Below are 25,810 nucleotides of genomic sequence, written 5' to 3' on the forward strand. Positions count from 1 at the left end.
CACTGCAAGACCCGTCTCGGGGGTCACCGCCCGAAAAGCAAAGCATCCCATCCCGTTCTGCAGAGCCCCGGTGACGAACCTAACGGCATCCCCAGCACCTCGTCCTCGGAACACAGGCCGAACTCACCAGGAAGCCGCCCTCGGCTGGCACCACCAGGCTGATACCACCCTTTGTTTCCCTATGTTCGGCTCACTGCACACATGCAGGAGGCTCAGTCTGGATCACCCTTCTCCCCGGCCCGGAAGCCCATCCTCATCTATCCAGCAAACTCCTATCCGTCCTTCCAAGTCCAGCTGTCACTGTCATCTCTATTAAGCAGTATTAATTACTCTACTTAGAAGCTCAACTGAGCACTTACTGCCCGAAGTGTCACTACCTGTTTATGCACCTGACTGCTCCCAGGGACCTGGCTAACAGCAGGTGCTCGATAAACGCACCTAGCGCACACTAGCCACAGAGCGCCCACTCAGCCCTTTCCGTAAGAAGAAACAGAAAAGACACAACTCACGAATTCTTTTTTCCAAACTCAGATGCTCCTAAAAGAAACAGGCTCTTTTTCCTCCCCTTTATTTCTGATGGACGCAAACATTTTAGAGGGAGCGAGACAGCCATCACACGGCGTGGGGGAAGGGAAGGACAGGTCAAGTCTGGCCCCCAGGACGGACGCTGAGTCCAGGCCTGCCGCCACCCCGGCCCAGGGTGCTGCGGAGGGGGAGGGGGAGGGGGGCTCCGTGTTCTGGTGCCTGGGGGAGGACGGGCCAGGTGACCTCTCCATCCACGACTTCCTGGCCCGGGAAAGCTGATCTGCCCCGTGCGAGCCCAGTCAGCCGGTCCTCAGCGCTGCAGGCTCCTGCGCACGCAGCGGGCATTCAGGAAATACTTGTGGCATGAGTGAAGCGGCTCGATTGGGACCCTACGGCCCAGTGAGGCCCACAGCCCGCCGCCAAGTTCAGCCAAGGGCAGCCAGGCACACGGAGGCAGGGGAGGGCGAGGCCCCATCCTCCGCGGAGGCCGGGGGAGGAGGCCTGTGGCTTTTTCTGTGCTCCTCAGGACAGCGGGAGGGGGGGCAGGCCTGCGGCCCCTTCCCCACAGGGGTGACAGCACTCCCCCCGTTTCAGCGGAACTCTCTCTTCCCTGCCCTCCTCCTCCCCACCCCCTCTTGACTGACACCAATGCTGGCTCTGACATGATTTAAAAATAGATATCAAGACAAGGAAGTTTAATTTTTAATGCTTTGGAAAGGAAGCGAACATAGAGCCGGCATTCCCTCACGGCCACATTCCCGGGTCTCGGGGCATCAGCCCCCCTCCCCGAGCAGAGCCAGGCCTGACCCACCCCAAGGATCAGGCCCCACGTGTAGCCACCCTCTGGGAGCCGGCCGGAGCCTTTGGGAAGCCTCTACATACGCGGCTCTTGCTGCCCAGCTTGGCCTGTATCTCCTGTTGGGACTCTGTTCTGACCCCTCAGCCCACTCACGACTTCCGTTCCCAGACAGAAGGCAGCCCACAGACTCAGGACACCCCAGGCCGCCCAGCCCAGATCGTACCAGACCCTATCCTGGGCTTCACGGACACAGGGCAGCTACAGCATCCACTGGCGGCCAAGCCAGTACCAAACGCGTGCCTCCAAGGTGGCTGGAGAGCCGTGACCAAGCTGCCCGCACCCAGAGGCAGAGTGAGCGGCCCGAGAGGGGCCAGGCCGCGAATGCCTGCCCCCACGTAGGGGAAGTTAATCAGGGTGCCCGCCCGACACCCGGCGCACGCAGCCCTGCACCAGCCCTTCTCCTGCCCCAGCAGGCACCCTGAACGCTGCCTCCCTGGCTAATTGGCCTTTCTTAAGAGACCAATCCACAAGGAATAGACTTCCAGGTGAGGCCAGAATGTCACTGCTCTGCCAGCCATGATTTAAAGTGATGGGACAGCTCTGCTGGTGAACATGCAAAGTGACCATTATTCTGAGTGGCAATTACACTAGCCACGCCAGCCCTGCTCCCAACCAGTGCCCCCATCAGATAGGAGCCCAATTTGGGTTGGGAGGAGGTGGGATGGGATCACGATTTGCCGTCCCGAGAAAGGGACAAAGGTCCCCAGTACTCAGAGCTCGCCCCGATACTCAGAGTTGAAAGCTCTGAGCCTTTTGTGCCCTCCTGGAGGGGCTTAGCTTCGCTTAATCTCTGCCTGGAGTATTCCACCAGATGGTCCCGGGAGGACTGAGAGATGGGGCTGAGACGAGGAGAGATAGCTGGGGCGGCTGGATTGCTGGTGAACAGGCCCCTCAGCATGGGGAAACTTCTGTGCCAGCTCATTTCGCACCCACCTGGAAAGCCAGCATTCTCTTTGAGGATCCGGGTGGGGCGTGCATGGGCACAGAGGAGGTGGGGCTCATTCAGGCAGGCTGACCTCTACCCCACCGTCTATGTCAGGCCCTCAGAAATGCTGCCCTGGGCGCCAACCTGGCTAGCACCAGCTGGCTCTAGGCAGCAGTGCCAGGGGCAGACCTGGACACCGTCCCCTCCCCCCCACAGTTAGGCGCCCAGCAGCCTGCAAGGCACCTGCCCTTTCCTTCCTCGGAAGGAGGAGGGGTGGGGGAGGCCAGCGCACAGCTCCACCTCCATCCTGCCCCCGGTGATGTCACCCGGGCCCCCGCCAACACCAATACCCTAGAAGCTCCACCCAGTGGCAAGGAGCCAGGCCCCCTCAGGCCTGCGAGGGGCTGCAGTGTGAGACAGCTGCACCTCTCCTGGCAGCGGGACTCCTCCCAGCGGGCTCCCGGGAGGCAGGCGGTGTGGCCACAGCGGTGGGTTTGGAGAACGACCAGGTAGGCTTCAGGATCTATGCGGAGATCTCAATCTACTGATTACAGGCCTCAGGTTCAACTCTAATGCCTCAGAAAAGCCTCCTTTTGGGCTCTGAGCCATGACGCTAGAAAGTCATGGCTACATAATTCCTCACAATTGCTCTGGGTCCCAGAGGGCTTGGCGCTGACCCTCCTCGCACCCACCCTCTCACTCACGTCTGTCCTTGCCTCCCTGGTGCCCTGGGAAGCAGCAGGGGTCTCCAGAGGTCCTGCCTCACCAACACCACCACCCGCCTTCGCTCCTTCTCTTCCGAGTTGGCTCTTCCCTCCACTGCTCCTTCTATTTCAGGCCCAAGCACCTCCCGCAGGAAGCCTTTGCTGGACTGGGGTACAGGGATGCGCAAGCCCAAGTCCTGGCTACACCTGCTCGTCTACCTGCCAAGAAACGCAGTGGCCAACACTCCCACACACAAGCATCCGTTTCTCTTCTGCTGAATTTTCCATCTCTCCTAAGGTCTAGGCCTTATTTCATCATCCCATACGCTACAAGCATGAAAGACCTGGGTCTTTGAGACTCAAAATTTTTCCCAGCTCATAGCATGTTGTGGGAATTCTGAAAATATTACGTAGCCAGCAAAGTCAGAGGCTAGAAGAAATCGAGTCCTAGCCGGGTAAGAGAGAGGCGGGTAGGCACTTTCTTATTAGGAAGAGTAAGTTCTCTCACTATAACCAAAAAGGAGGGCCATTCCACTGACCAGTTCATTAACCACCGGAAGAGAGAAAGTCGCTTGTCACCCCACAGCTAAGGCGCCAGGACAGCCTTCATCACTGGCAAGTTTGAGAACTGACTTCTCTTTCCTGTCAGGTGGGATTGGGAATCCCTACCACATGTGTGGGTTTACTGCGCTGACCCTCCCTTCATTCACTCACAAACACACAACCAGTGCCTTCCATGTGCAGGGCACAGACCACAGCACTAGCTAGCGCGTGGGGAGGTCCCCAAACGCCCGGAGAAAAAAAGAGGCGGCACACGCAGTTATACCTACTCTGGCCAGCAGGTGGCGGGGTGGGGGCGGGGAGGAGCGCGTCTGAGTGGGAGGTACTGGCCAGGGCACCGAGCATCCCAGGAGGGTCTTTCTAGTAAGAGTGGGGCGAGGCAGAAAGGCAGAAAGGTAGGAGGAGACTGTGAACAAGGACAGAGGGGGAAGCCGTGCACAATGAATGGGCAGCATTCATGGAAATCCGCAGGCCCCAGACAAACACACACCAGTGCTTGGCTGACACGGATGCTGGCAAACGAGCCAGAGGGCCAGGAGGACTTGTCCAGAGGCAGCCACAAGATCATTCTTGACATTCCAGTGGATCTGCCCCAATTTCCACAAAACCCTCACCACAGGACAGGTAACATCTTACCAGCAGTGGCCCAGACCCAGACCTGGGGAAATCCTACTCAAAAGATCTCAGACCAGGCTCCTCGGAAGAAAAGGGAAGGGGGCTCCCTCCCCAGAGAGAAGGTAAGGAGGCAGGAGGTCCCATAACTAAGGAGGCGAGGCTGTGAGGGGGACCATCACGACCACCCCCCACATTGGACTGGAAAGGAAACCCAGTCCTTAGGGATAAAGTGATTTGCCCAAGGTCACACAAAGAGCTAATGCGGAGCCAAGGCCAGAGCCCCGTCTTCCTCCAGCCCAGGCCTGAGCTCTCCCCTTCCCAGGGAAAAGTCACCCACCCATACACACCCATGAACGTTCTTCAGTTAAAGTGGGTCAGTTCACACAAGCACTGAACACCAAAGCACGCCGCACACAGCCCGCCCCCGCGCACTGGGTGACTCTCCTGCCCCCATGCTCCTCCTGGACCATGGGCAGTGGACAGCCTCCACAAGGGAGGAGGACAGCCCTGGGGCAGGGCCAAACATCTGTGCGGACTGCGTCTGGGCTCCAGAGAAGAAAGGCAGAGGCAGAAGTTGGGATGACGGAAGAGCTAGATACGCATTTAAGAAGTTTTCCAATTCGCCTAGTATTTCTCGTGCACAGGGGCAGAATAACAGGGGACTGAGCACAGTTCCGAGCTGCCCCACCCGCTGGCACCTTCTCTAGAACCTCCTCTCTCACCAGGGATGGGGCACTCCCTTTGTCCCTTCCAGGCTCTGGGTCCCACGGCGGGAGCACATGGCCAGCCCGCTCCCTGCCCAGTCCACTGCAATCCCTCAAAAGCAGCTGCCGCCACCCGATGGCAGCATCCCTCCCACACCCTCCCTCTCCACACAAGCCCTAACTCGGGGGCAGAGCTGCAGGCCAGCGAGCGGGCCCCTCGGCCTGGGATAGGGGCTCCTTCTCCTTTTCCTGGGATTCACTGAAAGGATCAGGAGGGCGTGACCTCTGCCACTCCCCCCATCTCACGCCCATAAAGTGCCGCAGACTGTGTTCGTGCATGTTCAGGAGGAATACAAGAAGAAACTCGGAAAACCGTCCGCACTTCTGCTTGAATTCAACTCAAGGTCACAGCTGCTAAAAATTCCGACACCACACCTATTTCTACACATCACCCAGTTGGGGGCACGGGTTTCTTACAGGGGGAGAAGGTGGCGGCAAACTTCAGCAGCCTCCCAGGAGTAGAACAAGTCTCTCCTGGAAGACAGGCAAGTTGCAGCCTCCATTCAGCCACCAAGGAGAGAGAAGGGAAGAGAAAGATGAATGAAAGTGGGGGCGGGGGCCGGGGGAACGGTTTTTTAAAACCCACTTACCGCTGTGCAGAGAGCAGAGCAATGCAGCTCTGAAGGGGAAGAGGGTATCGTGCTTAAGCAAAGAAGAGAGGAGACCAAGGAGAGATACTGGGAAGGACTTACCCAGAATATCAGATTGAAGAGGAACATCGTGTACTTCAAGCAGCAGAGGCAGCCTCTGGCCATGTTGCACTTCTTAAATTCTAGGAGGAGAACAAAGGACAGGTCCAGGTAAAACACCACGTACTTGCTGCCTTTGGGCGCATTGTACTTGTCGGTCTTCACGCCAGCCTCGGCGCGGCTCTGGCCGCGGGAGCCCGCGGTGCCGTAGAAGGCGCCGGCCGTGAAGCCGCGGCCGAACGGGCGGCCCGAGGTGGACGGCTTGGCAAAGTCCGAGTCCTTGCTGTCCAAAGATGGACTCCGGTGGATCGAAGAATCCTCGCTACTCGACTTCTCCATGCTCGCGTCGCTCCCGGGGGGCGCGGGGGGCGGGGGGCATCGCTCCCGGAGTGGCACGGAGGGGGCGCCCGAGTCGGGCGCGGGCTGCGGGCGGGTCGGAGGAGCCTCGCACGCCGTCGCTCAGTCCCGGGGCGCACTGCCGGCCGGACCCCGCGCTGGGGGTGCCGGCGCCCCGCTTCTCGCCGGCCGGCCCGGGAGGGCTCTGCGGCGCGGCGCGGCGCGGCTCCACGCGCGCTCCCCGGGAACCGGCTGGCCTGCGTAACTTAGAGTCTTTGGGGAGGCAGCGATTTGCTTGCTCGTTCCCGAGCGTCGGCTCGCCTCCCGGGCGCACCGCAGCTCCACGCGAGGCACCCGGGCGCCCGGCTCCGGGCTCCCCGGCACCCCTCTCCCCGTCCCAGCCCGGCCCGGCCCGGTCACTTTGCGGGCGCCCGCCTCCTCTCGCCCCGCGACTTTGCGGAGCTGCCCCCGGCCCTGGGCTGCCCGGCCGCGCGGCGGGCAGTGCCGAGGGATCCGCCGCAGCTTCAACCGCTGGGCTACCCCTGCGAAATCCCGGCCCGACTCCCGACTCCGAAATCTCCGGAGCCCCCTCCCCGGCCCTCGGCACCGCCCCCTGGTTTGCATTCGGCCAATGAACGCGAGGACTGCGGGGGGCAGCCTCCCTCCCGGATGACACCACAGCTTTAATGGGATTAGCGTTCTGCCTGGTGCCTACACCAGTGCGCCGCGAGCCTCGCTAAATGTCAAGGGCTCCGGAGCCCGGGTGAACCAGAACCTTCATCGCAAGGTGCTGGCCTCTTTCCGGGGAGAGAAGGGGGCGGGAGGGGAGGGGAATGGCTGGAGGTACCACGACCCAAGGAAACCTCCCCAGAGGAAAGTGCTGGGGAAGACTGGAGGGGAAAGAAGCGCGGCCGCTGTCCAGCTGGCCGCCGCCCCCTGTGCCCACGGGGCCTGTCCGACCCGGGCACAAGGTCTGCCGGCTACACACACACAGGCGCGCGTGTCTGCACACGTGGGTCAGGCTAGGGCGCACGGGGAGCTGGGACCGCAGGGGAGGCGCGAGGTGTGGGAAAGGCCCTCGCGACCCGCGCCGCCCGCCCCGCCCCCTCCGCGCACGCGCGCACGCGGCTCCGGAGGCGCCTGCAGCTGCGCAAGCCCCCCCCCCCCCCCGCAACTCCTGACCTGCGTTCCGGTCGGGACCCCCCCACCCGGCTGAGAAGAGTAGGTGGCCCAGGTAAGGTCCTGCCTTGCCCCGCGAATCCTGCCTTGCCAAGGGTGGTGTCGGAGTGCGCTGGGATACCGGCGCTCCGGCAGGGCTGGTCAGGGCACAACACCAAGAATGCTCTCGCTAGGAGCTTGGGGGCATCCAGAAGGAGCCCTTCATCCTACCATGAAACACCACCTGCGTCCCGGGCTTGTGCAGAGGTCTGCGCTGCCCAGTTGGCAAATAAAGACCAGAAGACAGGTGGGGGGCGGCACCTCTGCCACCAGCAAGAGGGTGCTGAGAGCCCCAGAGCAGGGCCACGTCTCCCCTGGCCCTGCATCCCACACCTAACAGCGCTCGGCCGCCGGGAGGCGCTGGGCAGAGCGGCTGGATGGTGTGAGTGTGAAAATGTCCTCCCGGGATCCCATCAGACGTTTACTCCACACCTGCTCTGTGCTGAGCGCACCAGGCCCTGGGGAAACAGGTATGAGGTGTGCTGCTCCCTGCCCTTCAGATTCAGATACACAAGATCTAGCCAGGAAGACAGAAGGACATTAATCACCAAGGCCATGGGCAGGAACAGAGCTACCACATCCGCTCTGGCCGAGGGGGACACTCATTCCGACCAGACCCTTGTCACAGACCTTCTGCGGGGACCAGACCCTTGTCGCAGACCTTCTGCGGGGACCAGACCCTTGTCGCAGACCTTCTGCGGGGACCAGACCCTTGTCGCAGACCTTCTGCGGGGCCCTAAGCTGCTGAGCCTGCACCTCAGGGCCGGAGGCAGGCCTGCATGCCAGGGGTGTGGGCGCTGTTTCTGAGGGCAGCCCAGCTTCTTTAAAAGGACCAACAGCGGCGCTACTAGTCTGAGCCCCTTCCCCACTCAGATGGCAGCCCAGCAGCGAAAGCCAGTGTGTGTCACAGACACGGCACCTTGCTGTCTCCTGGTTGGGCACAGCGGTCCCGTGGGTGCTGTGCACACATGAGGGGCAGATGTCCGGCTGGCTCCTGGCAGATCCCATGGCCACCCGACTGGAACGCCCCTTGTCCTCTTCAGCCTGGACCGGCTCCTGAGGGCTCGTGGCTGCCACATCACTTCTCTGATGCGGGAGAGATCATACCAGCTGGACTGAGAGTCAGGACACCTGTTTTTCACCCTGACTTCGATCTGAGGTCTGTGATCAGGGCTAGGTGGTCCGCCTTTGTGAGGTGCTATCTCCTCCTCTTTAAAATGGGGTTCACAGAGCCCAGCCCCAGAGGAGTCGGCCTGTGTGAGAACCGTCTGAGGCCCCTAAGAGCTGAGCCAGTACCAGGGGCTGTCACTACTAGTCTCCGACGTGGACTTGGAGTCAGCCAGCACCTCCCAGGCTGGCCCCCACTCCCCAACCCGCCTTCTCCTTTCTTTTCATCTCTCTCTTCTCGCCAGCTCACACCTTGTTCCGTGCGAACAGCCTCCCCACTGTCCTCGATCGTTCCACCCTCATTTCTGACTATACGTGGATTTGTGCCAATAGCTATTTCCTCAGCAGCTGAAGCCCTGGGGGGCCGGGGGTGCAGGACAACAGGCAGGTAGGAGAGGAAGAGGGGCCGCCCAGTGTAAGCGCTCTGCTCTGCTCCCTCCTGGCCACGCTCATCAAAAGGGCACTGAGGTCCCACTCCCGTGAGGGCTCGCTCCCAGCTTAGTCAATGATCAGAAGCATAAGAGCAACTCCTATTTGCAAGTCCCCAGTGTATCCCAGGCACCAAGCATCACCCGCAGTAACTCACAGAATCCTCAGGGCAGCCCCACAAGATAGGTATGGTTGTTATTCCCATTTTACAGATAAGGAAACTGTGATTTCAAAGCTCATGTTCTTTACTCTCTTGGGCTCTAAACCTAGTTCCTGCCCTTGGGAATCTGCCAGTCTAACAGACAGAATCTAAAAGGACAACAGGGGGCCTGATGAGGTCATTAGCAGAAGGAGCTGAGTAAGGGGCAAAGGGGAGAGGGGTGGTCAGGGCAGTGCCGCTGGACTGGTGGTCAGCAAAGGGGAGTCCCCCAGGAGATGGCCCTACATTATCGTACAGCGGGCTGAAAGAAGGAAGGGTGAGGGGAGAAGGTAGTTTGCAAGACAGGAACTGAGTCCCCGATAGGAGGCAGCTCAGGCAAAGCCAGGAGACCAGACACGGGCAAGCGGTTTCAGCCAGAACGTCGTCCTCCGCTGCCACCATGAAGAGACCACTCATGCGTCATAGACAGCTCATCGCGGCGGGACAATGAGCGGGGGCACCGGGAGAGACAGAGGTGAGTGAGACATGGCCGTGGCCCCAAGGGGCTCGAGATGCAGTGAACAGACCATCCCTGGAGAAGCCCACAGCAGAATGACAGAGCGCACACGTGCCACGACAGGACGGCACGGAGCTGGAGTTCGGCCTCCCCTTGGAGAAGGGCTGGCTGGAGCGGGCGTGGCAGGGACAGAGGAGGGGGGAGAGCACGGCTAGGGGAACTTCGGGGGCAGTGAGGAGACGGGGCCTGGGGGGCCACAGTGAGCTACCTGTGAGGCCTCGAGTGACACTAGGAGTCTGAGCTTCATCCCGGGGCACGTGACAGAATCGGGGCCCTAGGAAGCCAGGCCTGGCAGCAGGGTGGAGAGGCAAGGTCAGCTGCTGTGCGGCCTCAACTTCTTAGACTTTGGGCACAGAAGGAACCATCAGAGAGAGAAGGTGATGTGAGACACCATCTCTCCCCCGTGATGGTCCTCATCTACTCGCTGGGCTCAGGGGAGCCGGAAGGTACAGACTGCCCTTGAGGATCTCAGAGCATGTGAACAAGGCAGAGCTGCCTTTTTCTTTCCTTAACTTTTCTTTAGACAACAAAAAAAGTAAGCAGGTACAGAATTCCCAGAGGGGAGGAGGAGACGCGAATACGTGAAATCAACGTGCAGCATCTCTGCCTGGCAGCTGGGGAGATGCTGCATGTTGCAGCTTCAGAGTAATGCCAAGCTCCTGGCCTCTCCCTGCGTCTCTCAGGCCTTTGGGCTCTCGCTAACCTGCACACAGGTGACGGGCCACACAGATCCCCTTCCGGTCCCACACTGAGTATCTCTGTATCTGACAACATGTGTAGCTCGTGAGGCATCCTGGACCTCCGAGGCTCAGGCAGGGCGGCCCCACCAGAATTCAGGTGAGACAGAGGGGCACTCGCCATCCAGAGGGGCCACCATTGCAGAAGGGAGCCTTATTCACCTCTGCTTAATTCTTAAACTCCCAAATTGGGATCCTCTTCAGCAACATAGAAAATGCTTTGATTGCTAAGCAAACCATTTACCGATGGTGCCAAAAGGGAACAAGGATGGACGATGGACGAATACAGATAAAGAAGACGTGGTGTATATATGATGGAACACGACTCAGCCACGAAACAGACAAAACCCTGCCATTAGTGACAACATGGATGGACCTCACGGGTTAAGTGAAGTAAGTCAGACAGAGAAAGACAAATACCGTATGATTTCACTCATATGTCAGATATTAAATACATAAACAAGCCAAACCAAACCAAACCAAGTACGTGGATACAGAGAACAGAGCAGTGGTTATCGGGGGGGAGGGAGGCAGCTGTAGGGTGGAAACCACACCCTTGGTGGTGAGCACGCTGTAGAGTATACAAAAGTCAAGATACGATGTTGTACACGTGAAACCTATATGATGTTATAGACCAATGTCACCTCAATAAATTTTAAAAAGAAAGAGGGCAGGGGGAGAAGGATGGAGCGGTGCCTAACGGGCCACACCCCAGGATGTTGGCATGAAGGTTCACTCTGCAGGGGGAGATGAGGAGGGTCTGGGGCAGGGGGCAGGGGTGGGCCCGTGGAAATTAAACAGCTCCAGGGCCACGAGTCACCAGACTTGGCCAGGATTCACGAAGAACGGTGATGATAGTAAAAGGGCTGGGGTAGAAAGGAACTAAAGGTCATTGTGTTTGTTATTTGTTTAGTTTCTGAGACCAGTAAGGAAAACAAACAAAGAACTGGGTTTGGCTGCAGTGGGAGGGGTGCCCTTAGAAGGAGGGATGTATTGCTCAGGACCTTCTACCAAGGGCGGCACCTCCTTCCCTGGGAAGAGGTTTGCCCCTCCTCCTTCAGGCCCCCAGATCTTCGTCCAGACATATTCGTTTGTCCACCTGCCTCTGCTCTAGTCACTGGGCTTCTCAAAGGAAGCAGGGGCTGTGTCTTAACCATTTCCTCAGCCCCGGTGCCTGCCCCTGTGACCACCTCAGTCAGGGCAGGTGGAGGGCCAGGAAGCCCACCAGGCCTAGGCCCTGAGTTCTCGCCACGGATCACCCGGGGGCCCAGGTTCACTAACCAGAGGGAGGGACCCAAACCAGACGTGTATGGGGCCACTCCTGGGAAGCAGGCTATCGAGGGCATCGGGACCTGGTGTGAGGACCATGTGGTCAGCTGCCGCTCACAGCCACGTCCCCAGCATGTGGTCCAGCCTGAGACGGATGGACAAATGGGCAGACAGGTAAACACACAAACTTACTGAGCAGAGAGGAAGAGTCGGAAAAGGTAGGAGGTGGGAAAAGGAGAGGACAGAACCCCTCCAGGCCCTCCCCGCCCTGGGCAGCCAACCTGGTAGAGCCACCCACGTCCAGCCCCGAGTCCCCGGTGGGCCCATGCAGACTCCCTCATTCCATCACATCTCCAGGCCCGAGAGGTGGTGGCTACTCCTGCCTACAGAGGGAGCACGCCCGTGAAGAGACCTCAGCTTTGTGTCCACACCCCTGAGGGACGGGTGGGCACGCACGTCAGGGCACGAGCTGCTGGTACTGCGGACGCTTAGCTGAGCTCCAAGGAATCGCAGTCACAGCTCCAGACCAGCCGTACCACTCCTGACCCGCTCTCAGGGAGGCTTCTGGATCGAGGAACCAGGTGAGGTGAGGAGGGTCCATCCCAAAGCCAACCCACTCGGCACACTCCGCCTGCCCCTAACCGTGGGCCAGAGGGGCCCAGGTCTGGGAGAAGGGACGGCATATGCTCAGACGCCTGCAGTGACTGCCGTCCGTAGCCACGACCTGCCCCGACCACAGAGAACAATGTCCTGCAAACTCCGGGCTTTGGGACTGGACGGATCTGTGTCCAGATCCCACCTGCAGTGAGCTACCCACGTGCCGGGTGACCTGGAATGACCCCCTGCCTGCTCTGTATCCCAGTTTCCCCAACCGTGAGATGGAGATGATAATACACACCTCCCGAGCAGTATGCAGACAGAGACTGGAGGTTAGGGATGTGATGCACAAGGTACAGTGCTGGACACAGAGTGTTCAGTGAACTGAGGCACGGTCATCACCAACAAGACTTATTAGAGTAAATATGGTCCCAGCGCCCATCTAATCATAGGGTGATTGAACAGAGAAAGATACAAGACAACACACAATTGATGCAAAATGTCCTGTGGCTCAAATTCTGAGGGCAAGTGCCGGCAGGTCCTCCTTCGGGGGCCCTCCTCCCCTCTGCCAACACTCCTGCATTCGCCACCCCATCTGTTCCAGGGCCATCCACATGCTGACGACACCTAAACGTTTACCTGCGCCTGACCTGTCTTCTGAGCCCCAAGCACGCACACCCAACCCCTGCTTGGCATCCCCACGCGGCTGTCTCGCGGCAGCTCCCGTTTCCCGTGCCCCAGAGGGACTGACCTTGCCCGTGCCCTGCCCCCCTGGCAGCAACACCCTCCTCAATAAACGGCTTAAACACCCACCCCATTGCTCATGCCAGAGACCCAAGATTCATCCTGACTCCCCGTGGTCACGGGCCCCCACCTCCTCTCAAACACAAATCCCACCCAATGAGCTTCCTTCTCCTCACCGGCTCACGGCCACGGCCCTGGTCCAGCTCCTGCAGCATCTCGGCCAGGGCTCTCCTTCCCGCCCCTGCCTGAGGCCCACCTTCTCACTCACACTGCTCTCTTACCGCCCTCAGTGGCTTCCATTCTGCTGAGATTATGGTCATGTGTATGTATGTGTCTGTGTGCGTGCGTGTGTGTGTGTGTGTGTGTGTGTGTGTGTGTGTGTGTGTGTGTGTGTGTGTGGTATTTGCTGTTCTACTCTTCTATTACAATCCAAATTCCTTAAGCCACCCTGGAGGTCTGGAAGGACGGGCCCCTGCCCACCTCTCCAGCCCACTGTGCTCCAACCAGTGAACCTGCGGAGCTTGCCCTCCTCGGAGCCTTTACCCATGCTGTTCCCTCTGCCTGGAATGCTCTTCCGCGACCCACCACCTGACGTACTTCTTCTCACCCCTGAGTTCTTGTGAGTGCTTCACAACAGTCTCTTCTGGTTTTGTGGCTCCCCTCCCACCCCGTCTAAATTAAAGCCTAAATTCTCAGAGCTCCATTTCTCTTGCAGCACTTGTCCGTTTGGAAGCACATGCTTACTTGAATGACAGTTTGCTGTCTGGCTCTCCTACCGGACCATAAACCCCAGGGCAGCAGGGGCTGAACCCAGGACAATGCATGAGCAGCAGCGGGACCAGAGAATGCTGGGTGAACAAGAGAGGAGGAGCTCAAAGGAGGGGGAGCACGGGGGCTGGGATGGCAGCACCGCCAAAGAAGGGCTTCCTGGGTCGCCTGAGGGACGAAGCCTCAGGACGCCAATTACCTCCACCTCCTCGACTACAGAACAGGAAGTTTCTACTGGTTGCTTCTCTAAGGCCCCTTCCAGCCCTGAAATTCCCACCCAGTGAAATGGGACCTACCTTGTTTCTTGGGAGATGGGCAGGGCCGACCAGGGCAGCAGAAGGAAGAGCATCCTGATGGGAAAAGGCTGGGCGAAGCCAGCGGGAGACGAGTGCCCAGGACGTCTGGGGAGGACACGTCCACACACCCAGCCAAAGTGAGGTTTCGCGGCAAGGGGACCGGGAAGGGAGGCGGGGGTGAAGCACAAATGACCCTGGATGCCAGGTGCTCTCCCACCCCCGCCCTTACCTGGCTAACCTCCCACCAGAACAGACCTCCCACGTCTGCCTCGCCCCCAACCGTGGCACTCGCTGCTTCCTCTGCCTGGACCTCCCTCCCTGCACCCTGACTGCCAGCGTCCACAGCCCGGCTCGGGTCTCTGCTTGGAGCACCAAGGCACCTGAGTCCGTCCCACCATGGAGCTACCTGCTCGCCAACATCCTGGCCCCAGACTGTGAGCCCCTTCAGGGCAAGGGCTGCGTCCATCATCTTTGTATCCCAGCCCTTGGCTCAGAGCCAGTGCCCAGCGCACAGGAGCTGTGAGATCACCACCGAACACACGCGTGCAGACAGCGGGCCTCGTGGGAGCCTCGAGCAAGGTGACAGCCACTCTTCAGGAGAATGGGCCTTGCCTTTGGGAGGGGAGTGAGGGCTGCCACGCCTCCTATTTGAGCAGGTTTACAGGATGCAGGGCGCAGGCTGGGGGCCCACCCAGGGAGCGGCACCCCCTGGGCTCACAGGCCCTTTTTTCCAGGGAAGACCCAAACGAGCCCCACCTTTCACCCCAAGCCCAATCAGCCTCCCTGTCAGATGCCCCAGAAGGGCCTGCTGTGTGCGGTGGGCACACACCGCGCCATCCACGCCATCAGCTCCCGGATGCCCAGGAGCAATGAAGCACCGTGATTAGCGCTTATCAAGGAGGGCAGGCAGCTTGCGGAGAATGAGATAAGGCCCGGCAGTGGGCCCAGGGAAGTGTAATGAAGCCCCAAGGTAACTGTCATGCACCAGTGGAATTTCCTGACCCAGCAAATCTAGGATTCCTCAGCCAGTCCATGGAGGGCACTGACCGCCGGCTGGGACAGCGCTCTCTGACACAGTGGCCAGCCTGTGCGAGCAGCCCATGCGGCTGGAGCCCTCCCGCCCATTCAGGAGCTGCTGCCTCTTCCTGCCTCTTCACTGAGGCTGGAACCACTGCAGGGAGAACAGCAGGCACACAGCATTTGTAGATGCTCCAAAGAAGACGGAGAAGAACAGTGGCCGGGAACCCGTCTGCTCTGAAGCCATGGGGGAGGGGAGGTTGCACACGGCCCCCCCGCCCCCCAGCAGAAGGGAACGAGAGGCGTGAGGATGAGTAGTGGGCGCATCTCTGTTGGGTAGAACTGGGCTGTCTGAGGACTCGGCGGTCTCAGTGCATGAAGCCTTGTGGTCTCGGAAGCACTGGCCACTCTGTAAAGTGAGGCTCCCTCCCCTGTGCCCACTCAGGCTGCCCCGCGTCCAGGAGGCTGCCATTCAGGCTGCCTCCTACTGAGGGGCCTCAGAGGAGCGTCTGGGCCACCCCAGACCTGAAGGTAGTCTGCTGTCGGTACCGAAACTCTTAGGAAAGTTCTTTCCACAGTGTCTCTCCGGTTGCTCTAGCAGAGGGTTGTTGCTGGTGGAACCCGCTCACACACGATGGGGACCCAGCCTTGCTCAAAACCTCCCAGGAGGCAGGCGGCACACACAACCCTGAAAGCAGAGGCTCCTGCTGGCCCAGTTCTCCCTCCCGGGGTCCCTGCTTCCAGTCCCCTCCACAATTAACCTTGCCACCGGCTGCCACATAACTGTTCTGAGACAGAGCCCTGGGGGTGCCACGTTGCCCCTCTCGCCAGATGAAAACCTTCCCTGGCTCCCCAGGGATTTGACACAAGTACTCAAGTGTGGGGTCGTGACCTCCGGCGCTGTGCTCTGTCAGTCCTGACCTGTGCCCTAGCTCCCACCACGCGGAGCTCCCCACTTCTCTGCCTCCGTCTGGGGCTCCGTGCCACCCTCCACCGCCGCCACCCAGCCACCTCTGCCTTCAGTGGATGCTTTGAGGCGTGTCTCAGATGCCACGTCCTCCACGAAGGACCCCCGGAACTGAGAGGCCCTCTTCTTGTCCCTAACCCACCTCTCTTCGGGGCGCTGATTTCACTCTGCCCTGTATCAAGGTTGTTTGCATGTCTTCCTACGGGAAGCCCCTGAGGGGATGAACCCACCGAGTTTCCTCTCGCAGGATCCGTGGTGGACACATAAAAAATCTGAAGGGCCATTAACTGAACCCTCACGCAGTGCACACAGCCCCCAAGCCTCCCTGCCTCGCCTGTGTGTACTCACCTCACGCAGTGCACATGGCCTCCAAGCCTCCCTGCCTCCCCTGCGTGTACTCACCTCACGCAGTGCACACGGCCCCCAAGCCTCCCTGCCTCCCCTGCGTGTACTCACCTCGGCCCATGCACTGGACGCCCCCCAACACCGCCCTCAGCCTTGCCGATGGGCGCGCATCTTGCCAGATCACCACGATTTGTCCTCGCCCTGGAGGCCCCCTCTAGAGTCACCGGCCAGCCTCGGTCCCCTCCTGAACCCTGGGGGGCTCAGATGTCCAGCCTGGAGCTCAGAGAATGTGGCTGGGCTCCACGAGGCCTGACGCATCTGGGTGACTGCCGTGTCACTCATCCCCCAAGCTCCGGCCCCAGGGGGTGCTTCCATATCCCATTCGGGCTGGGTGCCAGGGCACACCTGCTCTCCCCCTCCCCCACAACGTGGCCGGAGGAAATGCCAGCCTCGGCCGGGCGGGACGGCACAGCAGGATCAGGCCCTGACCACCGGCGCCGCCCCTCCTCGCCTCACCCGGCATCCCTCCATGGGTGCCCGCTCGTCCTAACAGCAGCACAGGGCGCACGCTCAGACTGCAGGGAATCGGGCCCAGGCCCAGCTCTGACACTTGCCACCTGTGTGACCCGGACCAGAGACGCACAGCTCTCGGAGCAGCGTGCACGTTTTTTGAATGAATGAACAAAGGAGTGAGCTATTTCCATTTCCTCGTCTGCAGAGTGGGGTTAGGGAGGACTCCGGGGAGCAGAGAGGCACTGCTGGGAAAGGGCTTTAGCAGGTGGGCCGTCTATACCTCAGAACCTTCCATCTACACACACACAACAAGCCAGCACATTCAAGGGCTCCATACAAAGACCAAGGACACAGACCATCATTACCAGTCAATAAGACTCCCCAGGTACCCATTGTGGGCCGCCCCGGGCTCGCCGCTGTGGCTGTGACCGAGGAGCTCGCGTCCACGCAGGGGAAGAGCCGAAAACTGAAAAGGCAGCTCGAGCACGAGCCAGAGTGGGTGGTGTGAACCGAGGGCAGGGAGGCCTGGCCTATCCGGGAAGGCTTCTTGGAGGAAGTGGGAGCGTGTTGGGCTGTCACCCCCACTGGAGGCGGGTGGAGGAGGGGCCCCAGGTGCTGCACGTCGAGTGCAAAGGCGTGACCACGGGGACTCAGCTGGTTCTCACCGCACGCGTGTGTGATACACAAGCAGGGCAGTCATCCCAGTCATACACGAGGAGACTAGGCCCGAAGAGCAGAGGGCTCTTCTAAGCTAGTTAGTGGCGGAGCTGGGGCTCGTCACTCCAAACAGAGCCCTCTCCTTACGCCTAGGTTCTGCCCGGGCCTGGTGCTGGACCCTGCTCTTATGCACAGAGGCACAAAGCCGTCCCACGCACACAGAGGGAGCAAAGGGAAGGAAAGAAGTGGGGTGCGAGGGCCCTCAGGACCACGCGTCCAGGAACAAAAGAGAAGCACCCCGTCACCGGCCCATGGGCGTGCTTCGGAAATCCGAGGGAACACGCCAGCACCACCCCACGTCACCCCCCAGCCAACACGTCTGCTGCACTCCGACCTCGTAGAGCCTGAACGCTGGTGTGGGTGCCAGTGAAAGCAGGCAGAGGCCCCGCCCCCCGAAACCCCGGCCCAGGGAGAGTGGGGATGACAACCAGGGGTGGGCTGTCCACGTTTATCAGCCAGCTCTCTGGAGAAAAGCCGTGACTCGTCGTGCTCGCCACCTTCCACGGTGCAAATACTCCCACCGTGGCCAGTTTCTAGCTCCTGATGGCAAATTTCCCGATTCTTTACTAACAGGCTCTTGACCGCCAGCACAAGCAGCCTCCGGCCAACCACTGCATCGGCCCAGCTCCCTCGGTCCAGGAGAAGCTCCAAGGCAAGGAGAAGAACCCAGCACCCTGCTCGTCCTCCCAGGAGAAGTCGCACGTTGGGGGTGAGGACAGGAATGGAGGCTGGACACGTCATGGGGAGGGTCTCCCGGGGTCCCCCACAGGTGGCCTAATAACCAGAGAAAGACCGCTGACATTAGCTCCCGTACAACGTAAGTCAGGCCAGGTCCCTGCTCTTCTCAAAACCCTCGAGCGGGGGACTTCCTGGCGGTCCCGTGGTTAGGATCCCACGCTTCCATTGCAGGGGGCACGGGTTTGATCCCTGGTCAGGGAACTAAGATCCCGCATGCTGTGCGGCCAAAAAATAAAAAAACAAAACCCTCTAATGGCCCTCAAAGCTCTCGCAGCATTTTCACCGTTGACACACACACGTCCGCCCCACTCATCCCTCCACTCCGGCCCCTCGGTCCTTCCTGCCGTTTCTCACGTGGGAGCATTTACGCCGGCTTCTCCCTCCTCTGGGTCACCCCTGCCCCAGGTGTCTGCTCTGCCAGCTCTCACTCCTTCACAGCTCCACCCAAAGCCACCTACCTCCTCAAGGGCTGCCCCACTGAACTCTGTACCTCCCCCAGTGCACCCAGTGTCAGCCAGCTCCGCTCTTTCCACAGCACTTAACCCCAGTGTACGGTGTGATTTGCTTTTTTATTCATTGATTGTTTAGGATCTCTCTTCTTCACCAGAACTAAGCTTCATGAGGGCAGCGTTTTGGCTGTGTTTCCGTAGCCAAGAACAGCTCTACACGTGGTCATTAGTCAGGAAATACTTGTTGAGTGAAGGAAAGCCCAGAGGAGGCTTCTGCCCAACCCAACAGGAGGCAGCTGGGGAGCGAGGGGCCCAGTGGTCAGTGCCCGCCTGGCTGGGGCTCCAGGTGCCCGTGACCTGGCACCCCACCTCTGCGTCTCATTTTCTCTTCTCATTTAGGCTGTACGGGACCCTACATGGCTAAAGGATGCCGGGTCTGAAGCCCTCTGACTCTACAGCAGGAGGCCCCAAGGTCAGGTTCGAGGCCTTCCCTTAAAAGGTCTTGGGAAAGACAAGCTCTTCGCGTCCCCTCTGCACCAGCCACACCTGAGCCCCCAGCCACACCGCCCCCCGTCCCCCAGCCCTGAGATCGGGAGAAACTCCCAAAGAGCACTGTCCACCCCTGGGTCAGGGCCACTGGTGCCCCAACTCCAGGCAGCTGCCCATCACGCCCCGCGGGCGCCCCACATGCAAAGCGGCCAGCTCACCCAGCTATTTTAAGCCCTGCGGGCCCAGCTGCAGCTCATCACCACAGCGGGCTGGTGGCCCAGGGTGCAGGCAGGAGCAGCCAGCTCACAGAGGAGCACTGACCTGGGGAGCTCCGAAGGGGGCCGGTCATCCTTTGTGACCGCAGCACTCCTAGGAGGGACCAGAAACTCCCGTCCACGCCCTCAGATCCACCAGCCATGGGAAAGTGAGTCAAGGGCTGCCCTGGCACGCCCAGATTCCACTGCTGAATGTGACCCCTGAGTTTCCACATCAGAATGAGTCCTGGTCCCGCCCTGCCTACCCCGAGACATTCCAACCACGCTGGAGCTCCCACTGCACCCACCCTCCGGGGCCTGACAACTCGAGACAGACCACGATGTGGACAGAAGACCTGGGAACGGCTCACTCACTGCGCCCCCAGCCTTTCCCCCTCTCGGTCTCCCCAGCGACTGTGCACAGTGCTGGCTCACAGCTACACTCAACAAACCCTCGTTGACCAAATGGTTGTTTCTAAATGTGTTCTGAACCACATGTGACGGAAGCGGTAGAGGGACAACTCGGTCTCAAGGGCTGTTATCAGTATCAACACTACTACGGACATTTCTGCTGACCCCACTGGGCACCAGACCTGAGGAGAGAGACCACAGAACCAAGGAATCGAGAGAGTTCAGTGACGAAACAGGAGCGCCCCAAGCTGCAGCCCTTTCCGGGAGGGCTGCCACCCCCAACTCCGGGGGGACGGTTACCCTGTGTTCTCCAGGAAGACGGTTCCCTGAAGTCGTGTGACGCGGACGCCCTGCTCCAACCCACCCTCCTCCGTAGGACCTCCAGCAACCAGGAGCTGCCTGGAGAAGCAACGCACAGAACAGAAACCCTGGGCGTGAGCTATTCCCACCGCCAGCCTCCTGCCATTCCCACCGCCAGCCTCCTGCCGCAGGACATCAGCAAGCCCAGGGCAGACAGGTCACACGTGCCTGAGGCTCCCAGCCACATCCTCTGGCTCTAATTGCTCCGTTTAAGCACCCTCAGCACCCCGGGGAAGAGGGAAGGAGATCCAGAAGGTGCTGTAATTCGGGAGCTCTGCGACCTATCCCCTCGCTCCCCGTCCACCTCGAGAGGGAACCTGCCACCCACACCTTAAAGAAACAGACCCACCACCTGCATTAGGGGGAGGAAGCGGGAAATTCCTTGAACTCCCCTGTTGGAGGAAGATCCCAGAAGCTGAGGGTCTTCAGAGACCATTCAGTCCACTCTCCTCCCTTCCCCTCCCCTGGCTTCCATCATTCCAGACTCTGCGGAACATTTCTATTATAACTGTAAAAGCACTGACAGCAGCCTGCGTTTACAGGAAAAAAAAAAAAGGTACATTGTTGAAAGGGATTTCACACAAGTGACTCTCCCCAAAGTAGGTGCAGAGAGCATCGTATGGAAAATGAGATGACCTGCACCAAGGCCTTCACACTGCCATCCAGTCCCATGCTCCCGCAGCGAGCCGCCCAGGCTCCCACTTCGGAGTCCTCAGGCGTCGGGTACCAAAGTCAGAATTTCTGAAGCCAGGGCTACGATGACCTCCTCTGTTACTGACCCCCCTCCCCGCCTTGAGAAAGTGGTTCACTGGATCCACTACCCAAGCAGCAACTCAAGTCCCACCACCTCTAGGAAATCTTCCAAAACCAGAGGATCTGGGGGGTATGAGACCCCCCCCCCGCCCTGTTTGGTGTGTCTCCTGAAGAGACATCTGCACACGATCGCCAAAGTGGCGCTGAGACATTTCAGTCCGTAATCTGAAGTCACACCAGCTGGGGAGGCACCCTGGCCAAAATCTCCCCCTCCAGCAGGGACAGATCTGCCAAAACCACTCAGTCAGCCAGAGCCCATCCTCACAGACGTGCCTAATGCAGGGGGATGGGGGGGACAGAACAATAGGATGAAGTCACTGCAGGGCTGCCCCTCCCCTTCGTGCTGTAGAGTCAATGCTACGGGTTCTGCCTTTGTTCACCTTCAGACAGGCCCTCACCCCGACACAGCTGCACAGCACAGACACCCAGGGTTCCCTGCACCCCGCTAGAGAGGGCTTTCGATCCGCCCTCCACCCACCCTGACCCTGAACCCACCACCCTGTCCCAGCCTCGGGGAGGCCTGCGGGCCTGGCTCAGCTCTCTCCAGCTGCCCCAGTTCCAGGCTTCCGTTAGCCTCCCCCCGCCAGCCTGGGGGCTCCGCGGGCCGATGGCCCAGTTACAATCCCCCTTCTCAAGGCCCCCCCCGCCCCGCCGCCCCCATCACGTGGTCTTGCTGACTCAGCCCGAGCAGCCGCGTGGTCAGAACACGTCTTGGCCAGCGGACTCTTGGCCTCGGGAGAGCAGAGCACAGCACAGTCGGATTCTCTCCATGTCCCCTCAGAGCTTCCACCATGTCCCAGTCCCGAGCCAGGGACCCCATGAGCACTTGTCAAATGAATGAACGATGTCTGGAAATCTGGCCCAGCTGGCTCTCCTGGTGGCATCTCGTGTCAACAGAAAAATGGGGAAGGAGAGGGAAGAAAAGCCCAGGGAGAGAGAGAAAAGGAAAGGAAAGAGGAGAGCTCGCCTACAGGCCAAGACCAAGGCCATCGCTCGGGGTGTGTGGGGGCGGGGGGCGGCCACAGGCCCAGGGAGCTTAGCAGGCACTCAGACACTCCCTAACCCCCCAGGGCTCCGTCAGGAACCAGAACTGCCCAATTAGCAGCTTCCTCCTTCCATCGGCAGGGCATCTCCCAAGCAGAGAGCCTGTCTGATCTGGGTGAATTAACTTCCCTAATCTGCTGCCTCGGGGCCCACCTTCCAGAAAGGACAGCAGCGCAGGGGCCTGCAGGGGGCAGGGCAGAGCACCTGCCCTTCAAGATCCCACCGCCTTGTCCACCAGCCCCGCAGTGCCAGGAACTCCAGCCTGCCTACGCCACATCACACACAGCCCCAAGACTTCACCGTCCGCAGGGCCTCCACGACACGCACATGCGTGCACACACACTGGCTGTGGTAACCTCTCCACCTGCCAGGGCGCTGGCCGTGGCCTCCGTCTGGAGCCTGGGAGTCTGTGGGGTCCAGAAAGGAGCAGGGGAGAACAGGCTCAAGGAAGCCCAGAAGGCAGGACTGCGGGGCAGGTTTGGGGGGGCAGAGCGGGCGGCAGGAAGGGCACACAGGGTGGGGGGATCAGATGACCCAGGCTTGAGTCCCGTCTCTCAGGGCCTGTGTGACTCTGGGCGAGCCACTTAACGCCTTGAGGTGCCTGCAGTCTGCCTGTCTGCAAAACGGACATAGAGCCTACCTCCCCCGAGGGCTTCCTGAGGATCCAGGGAGCCCAGAAGAGTTACTCGCTTACCTCCAATCTCCTCCCCTCTGCAGAAACCCCCTGGGGAGACCCCCCCCCGCACAGACAGCCTTCACCCGCTGCTTGAACACTGTCACCAGGCAGCTGTTCCCTAATTGAGACCCACCTGCCCACCTCTAACTTCTACCTGGGCGGCTTGGCCGTGGAATCAGCCTGGTGACAGGAGCTCTGCCCCTTCACGTGTCACTCACTGCTCCATGAGTCATGAGTACAGTCCGTGCACGGCGCCCATGCGTGACGCACACACCGTGCCTGATGTAGTGCCCAGCACGTGCTGCGCTTAATAAAGGGTAGACGAGATTTCTTTTCATTGGCACCATCATCATTACCCTGGCTAAAAGATTTAGTTCTTCCCTCTGGAGCGGTAAAGCGGAGGCCGAATTCCTCTCCCAGGTGCCAGCCTGTCACACGTAGGGAGACAGTGTCAAGTCGCTCGAGCCTCTCTCTCCAAGCAACACACCCCCTTCTCAGCAGCCTGCAGGGCTTTGCCACCCGGCCCAACTCGCCTTCCTGCCCTCCCTGAAACGCAGTGCCCTGAACTGCTACGTCTGAGCCCCTGGCACGTAGTAGGGGCACGGAATCGTTTGGTGACCAAGCACTGGATGAATGAGCTGGACACTCTGCTCCATGGAATCTGAACATTGCAAGTGGCAACAGGCTGGCTGGCTGTGGACGCTCCATCCCCACCAGTGCAGCCTGGCACCACCTCCCTTCACACTGTGACCATCGGAGACGGAGCCCTGAGCGGCACCGGGGCCTGCCGCTGTCTGACCTCAAGCGCTTCAAACCAAAGCTCCCCGATCAAAATTCCTGCCTCTTCTACATCTAAGTAACCCAAGTAAGGACTTGAGCTACAGGGGCAACTGTAAACATCTGCCCACTATCCTTCATCTTGTTAGTTTTTCTCCATCCTTACAGACACTAGTGATTTAAAGCCCCAGTTCTAACATCCAGTATATTGGTAAATTCTCTCAACGTTCAGAAGATCACAGAATTTTTGCCCTAGAATGCACGTAAGAGATGGTCAAATTCAATGCCTTCCATATCCACATGAGGAAACTGAGGCCCAGGAAAGTGATGTAACTTGTCCGAGGACACCTGTAATTTTGTGGCAAAACTGAGATGTGAGCCCTGGATCCTTCCTCTCAGCCCACATCACTAAGAGTGATGCTATAGCACTTTGGAGTGCTTGCCTTGTGCCAGGATGTTAATATCTGTTTTCTCCAATCCTCATTACGACCCTGCAAGATAAACACTGCTTCCCCATTTGACGGATGAGAGAGCTCAGGTCCTGGACCACACAGACCAGGAGCATGTGGCCAAAGAAGGAAGAGAGGCTGCTCCATCTTACTTCAGATGCGCCCCCCACCCGCCCCCGCCTCCCAACGTCACTGAGCATTGGAGCATCTCCAGCCAGACGTCCGACAGAAACGCGAACCCACAGATCTAAATCTAAATTCGTTATCTGCTCTCTCCAACACCTACCTGTTCCTCCCTTGGTATTTTCTACTGTTAATAGCATCACCACCAATGTGGTCACTTAAACTAGAAACCGAGAGAGAGATTCCTCAGACTCTATTACTTTACCTCTTCACCCCACAGACGCAAGCCAGCTCCCAGGGCCTCGAACCCATCCATCTTCCTCTCCTTCGTCCCCTTGGCAAGGCTCCTCAACCTCATCCTCCTTCCGAAACCTACACGAGACTATCACCAACACCTCTGCCTGGTTTCTCTCTCCCCATCTCCATCTCCTGAGCACTTTTCACGTTTGTCCTCACAATCATCTTTCTAAAATAAGCTGATCTTACGTTGCCCCAACTTAAAAACTTGGCTGGTTCTATTCCAAATTTCTTTGAAGAGCAGACCAGCTCCTTCAGCACAACCTGGCAGACCTTCCACTTGAACTCCTATGCATCCTGCAAGACCCAACTCAAACCCCATCTGCTCCTCGTCTGGCCCCTGCCCTCCCGACCTCGCTAAGTCAGTCGTTTATGACTCAGCCTCCGCGAATGCCTCTGCTCTTCACTGTGTTTTCCTCAGCAGGTCTCTCCCCTCCCTTTTGGAGGTGAGCTCCTTGAGGGCAGGAAGGTGGCATTTCTGAATCCCCAACTCCAACTCACGGATATGCCCATTTACTCATTTGCTAATTTACTCCACCTTGAAAACGCTCAATGAAAACGGTTGAGTAAACTAGCAAATTCATAAAGCAGGGCTCTGTTTATAAGTTTATTATAAAAAATAATCTTCTGTTCAATAAAACCTGTGTCTTGAGTTAAGATCAAATTTACTTCAGAAACATGATGTTAAAATACTGACTGACAAGGGTCCTTGTAAAAATGCACGAAATTCAAGCTTCCTGGTTGTCAGGCACTCACTTTGGAGGCATCAGTGACAATAAAGAGTAGAAAAATCCAATTTTGAGAAATAAAGAATCTGAGCTATAACAGGTATAATAGATGTGTGACTATGACCCAAATGAATTAATTTGCTAATTGTTTCCATTTGCTGTCATCTGTAGGAACTCCCAGGTTAGCGCTTTTCATACTGTGGGTTGGTCATTTCTCAGTCGTGGGTTATAAAATCAGTTTAGTGGGTCAGGAAGAGTATTTTTTAAAAATTAAAACAAAAACAGAAAACACCAGAACGTATCTCACACAGCAGTTTTGCGAAACATTTTTTTCAGGGTTAGCATACACGTATATATACACACACACATGCACATACTGAGTCATAAAGTTTGAGAAACACAGCCCTGGATCTTTCAAGGTGACATGTGTGGCCCACGAGAGCTGCCCATGAGAAGATGTACTTTCTAGGCACGGAATTCAGAGCGAGTTACTTTCTGCAGGGGGCCACCCCAACTGCGGGAAGTACACTGGATTCACCCTCCCAAGATGGAAATGTGCTTAAAAAGGATGCCAACAAGTTACATGTACCGTGAGAAGACAGTCTTATCCTAGGGAAAATGCGTCCCTGAGTCATGGGATCCAGCAACATCATCTGCTGGACAGAACCCTGGCTGGGAAAGTGGATGCAGGGTGCTGGCCTGCAAAACAGGAGATCAGTGCCCA

At 58.7% G+C, this 25,810-nt stretch overlaps 1 protein-coding gene across 5 annotated transcripts in view; it reads right to left on the reverse strand.

Moving 5' to 3' along the window:
- TSPAN9 (tetraspanin 9) overlaps window positions 1-25,810 on the reverse strand; it is a 183,539-nt gene that overhangs the window by 73,593 nt on the left and 84,136 nt on the right. For 4 of the 5 annotated variants that reach the window (XM_032645579.1, XM_032645582.1, XM_032645580.1 and 1 more), the window contains one exon: window positions 5,646-5,725. In XM_032645579.1, coding sequence (XP_032501470.1) covers window positions 5,646-5,708 — 63 coding nt within the window. In that variant the 5' untranslated portion in view covers window positions 5,709-5,725. Of the gene's footprint in view, window positions 1-5,645; window positions 6,529-25,810 lie in introns of those variants that run through there. The other variant, XM_032645578.1, reaches the window with a different exon arrangement.

The sequence above is a fragment of the Phocoena sinus genome, chromosome 10 (assembly GCF_008692025.1).
Source record: "Phocoena sinus isolate mPhoSin1 chromosome 10, mPhoSin1.pri, whole genome shotgun sequence".
Lineage (NCBI taxonomy): Eukaryota > Metazoa > Chordata > Mammalia > Artiodactyla > Phocoenidae > Phocoena > Phocoena sinus.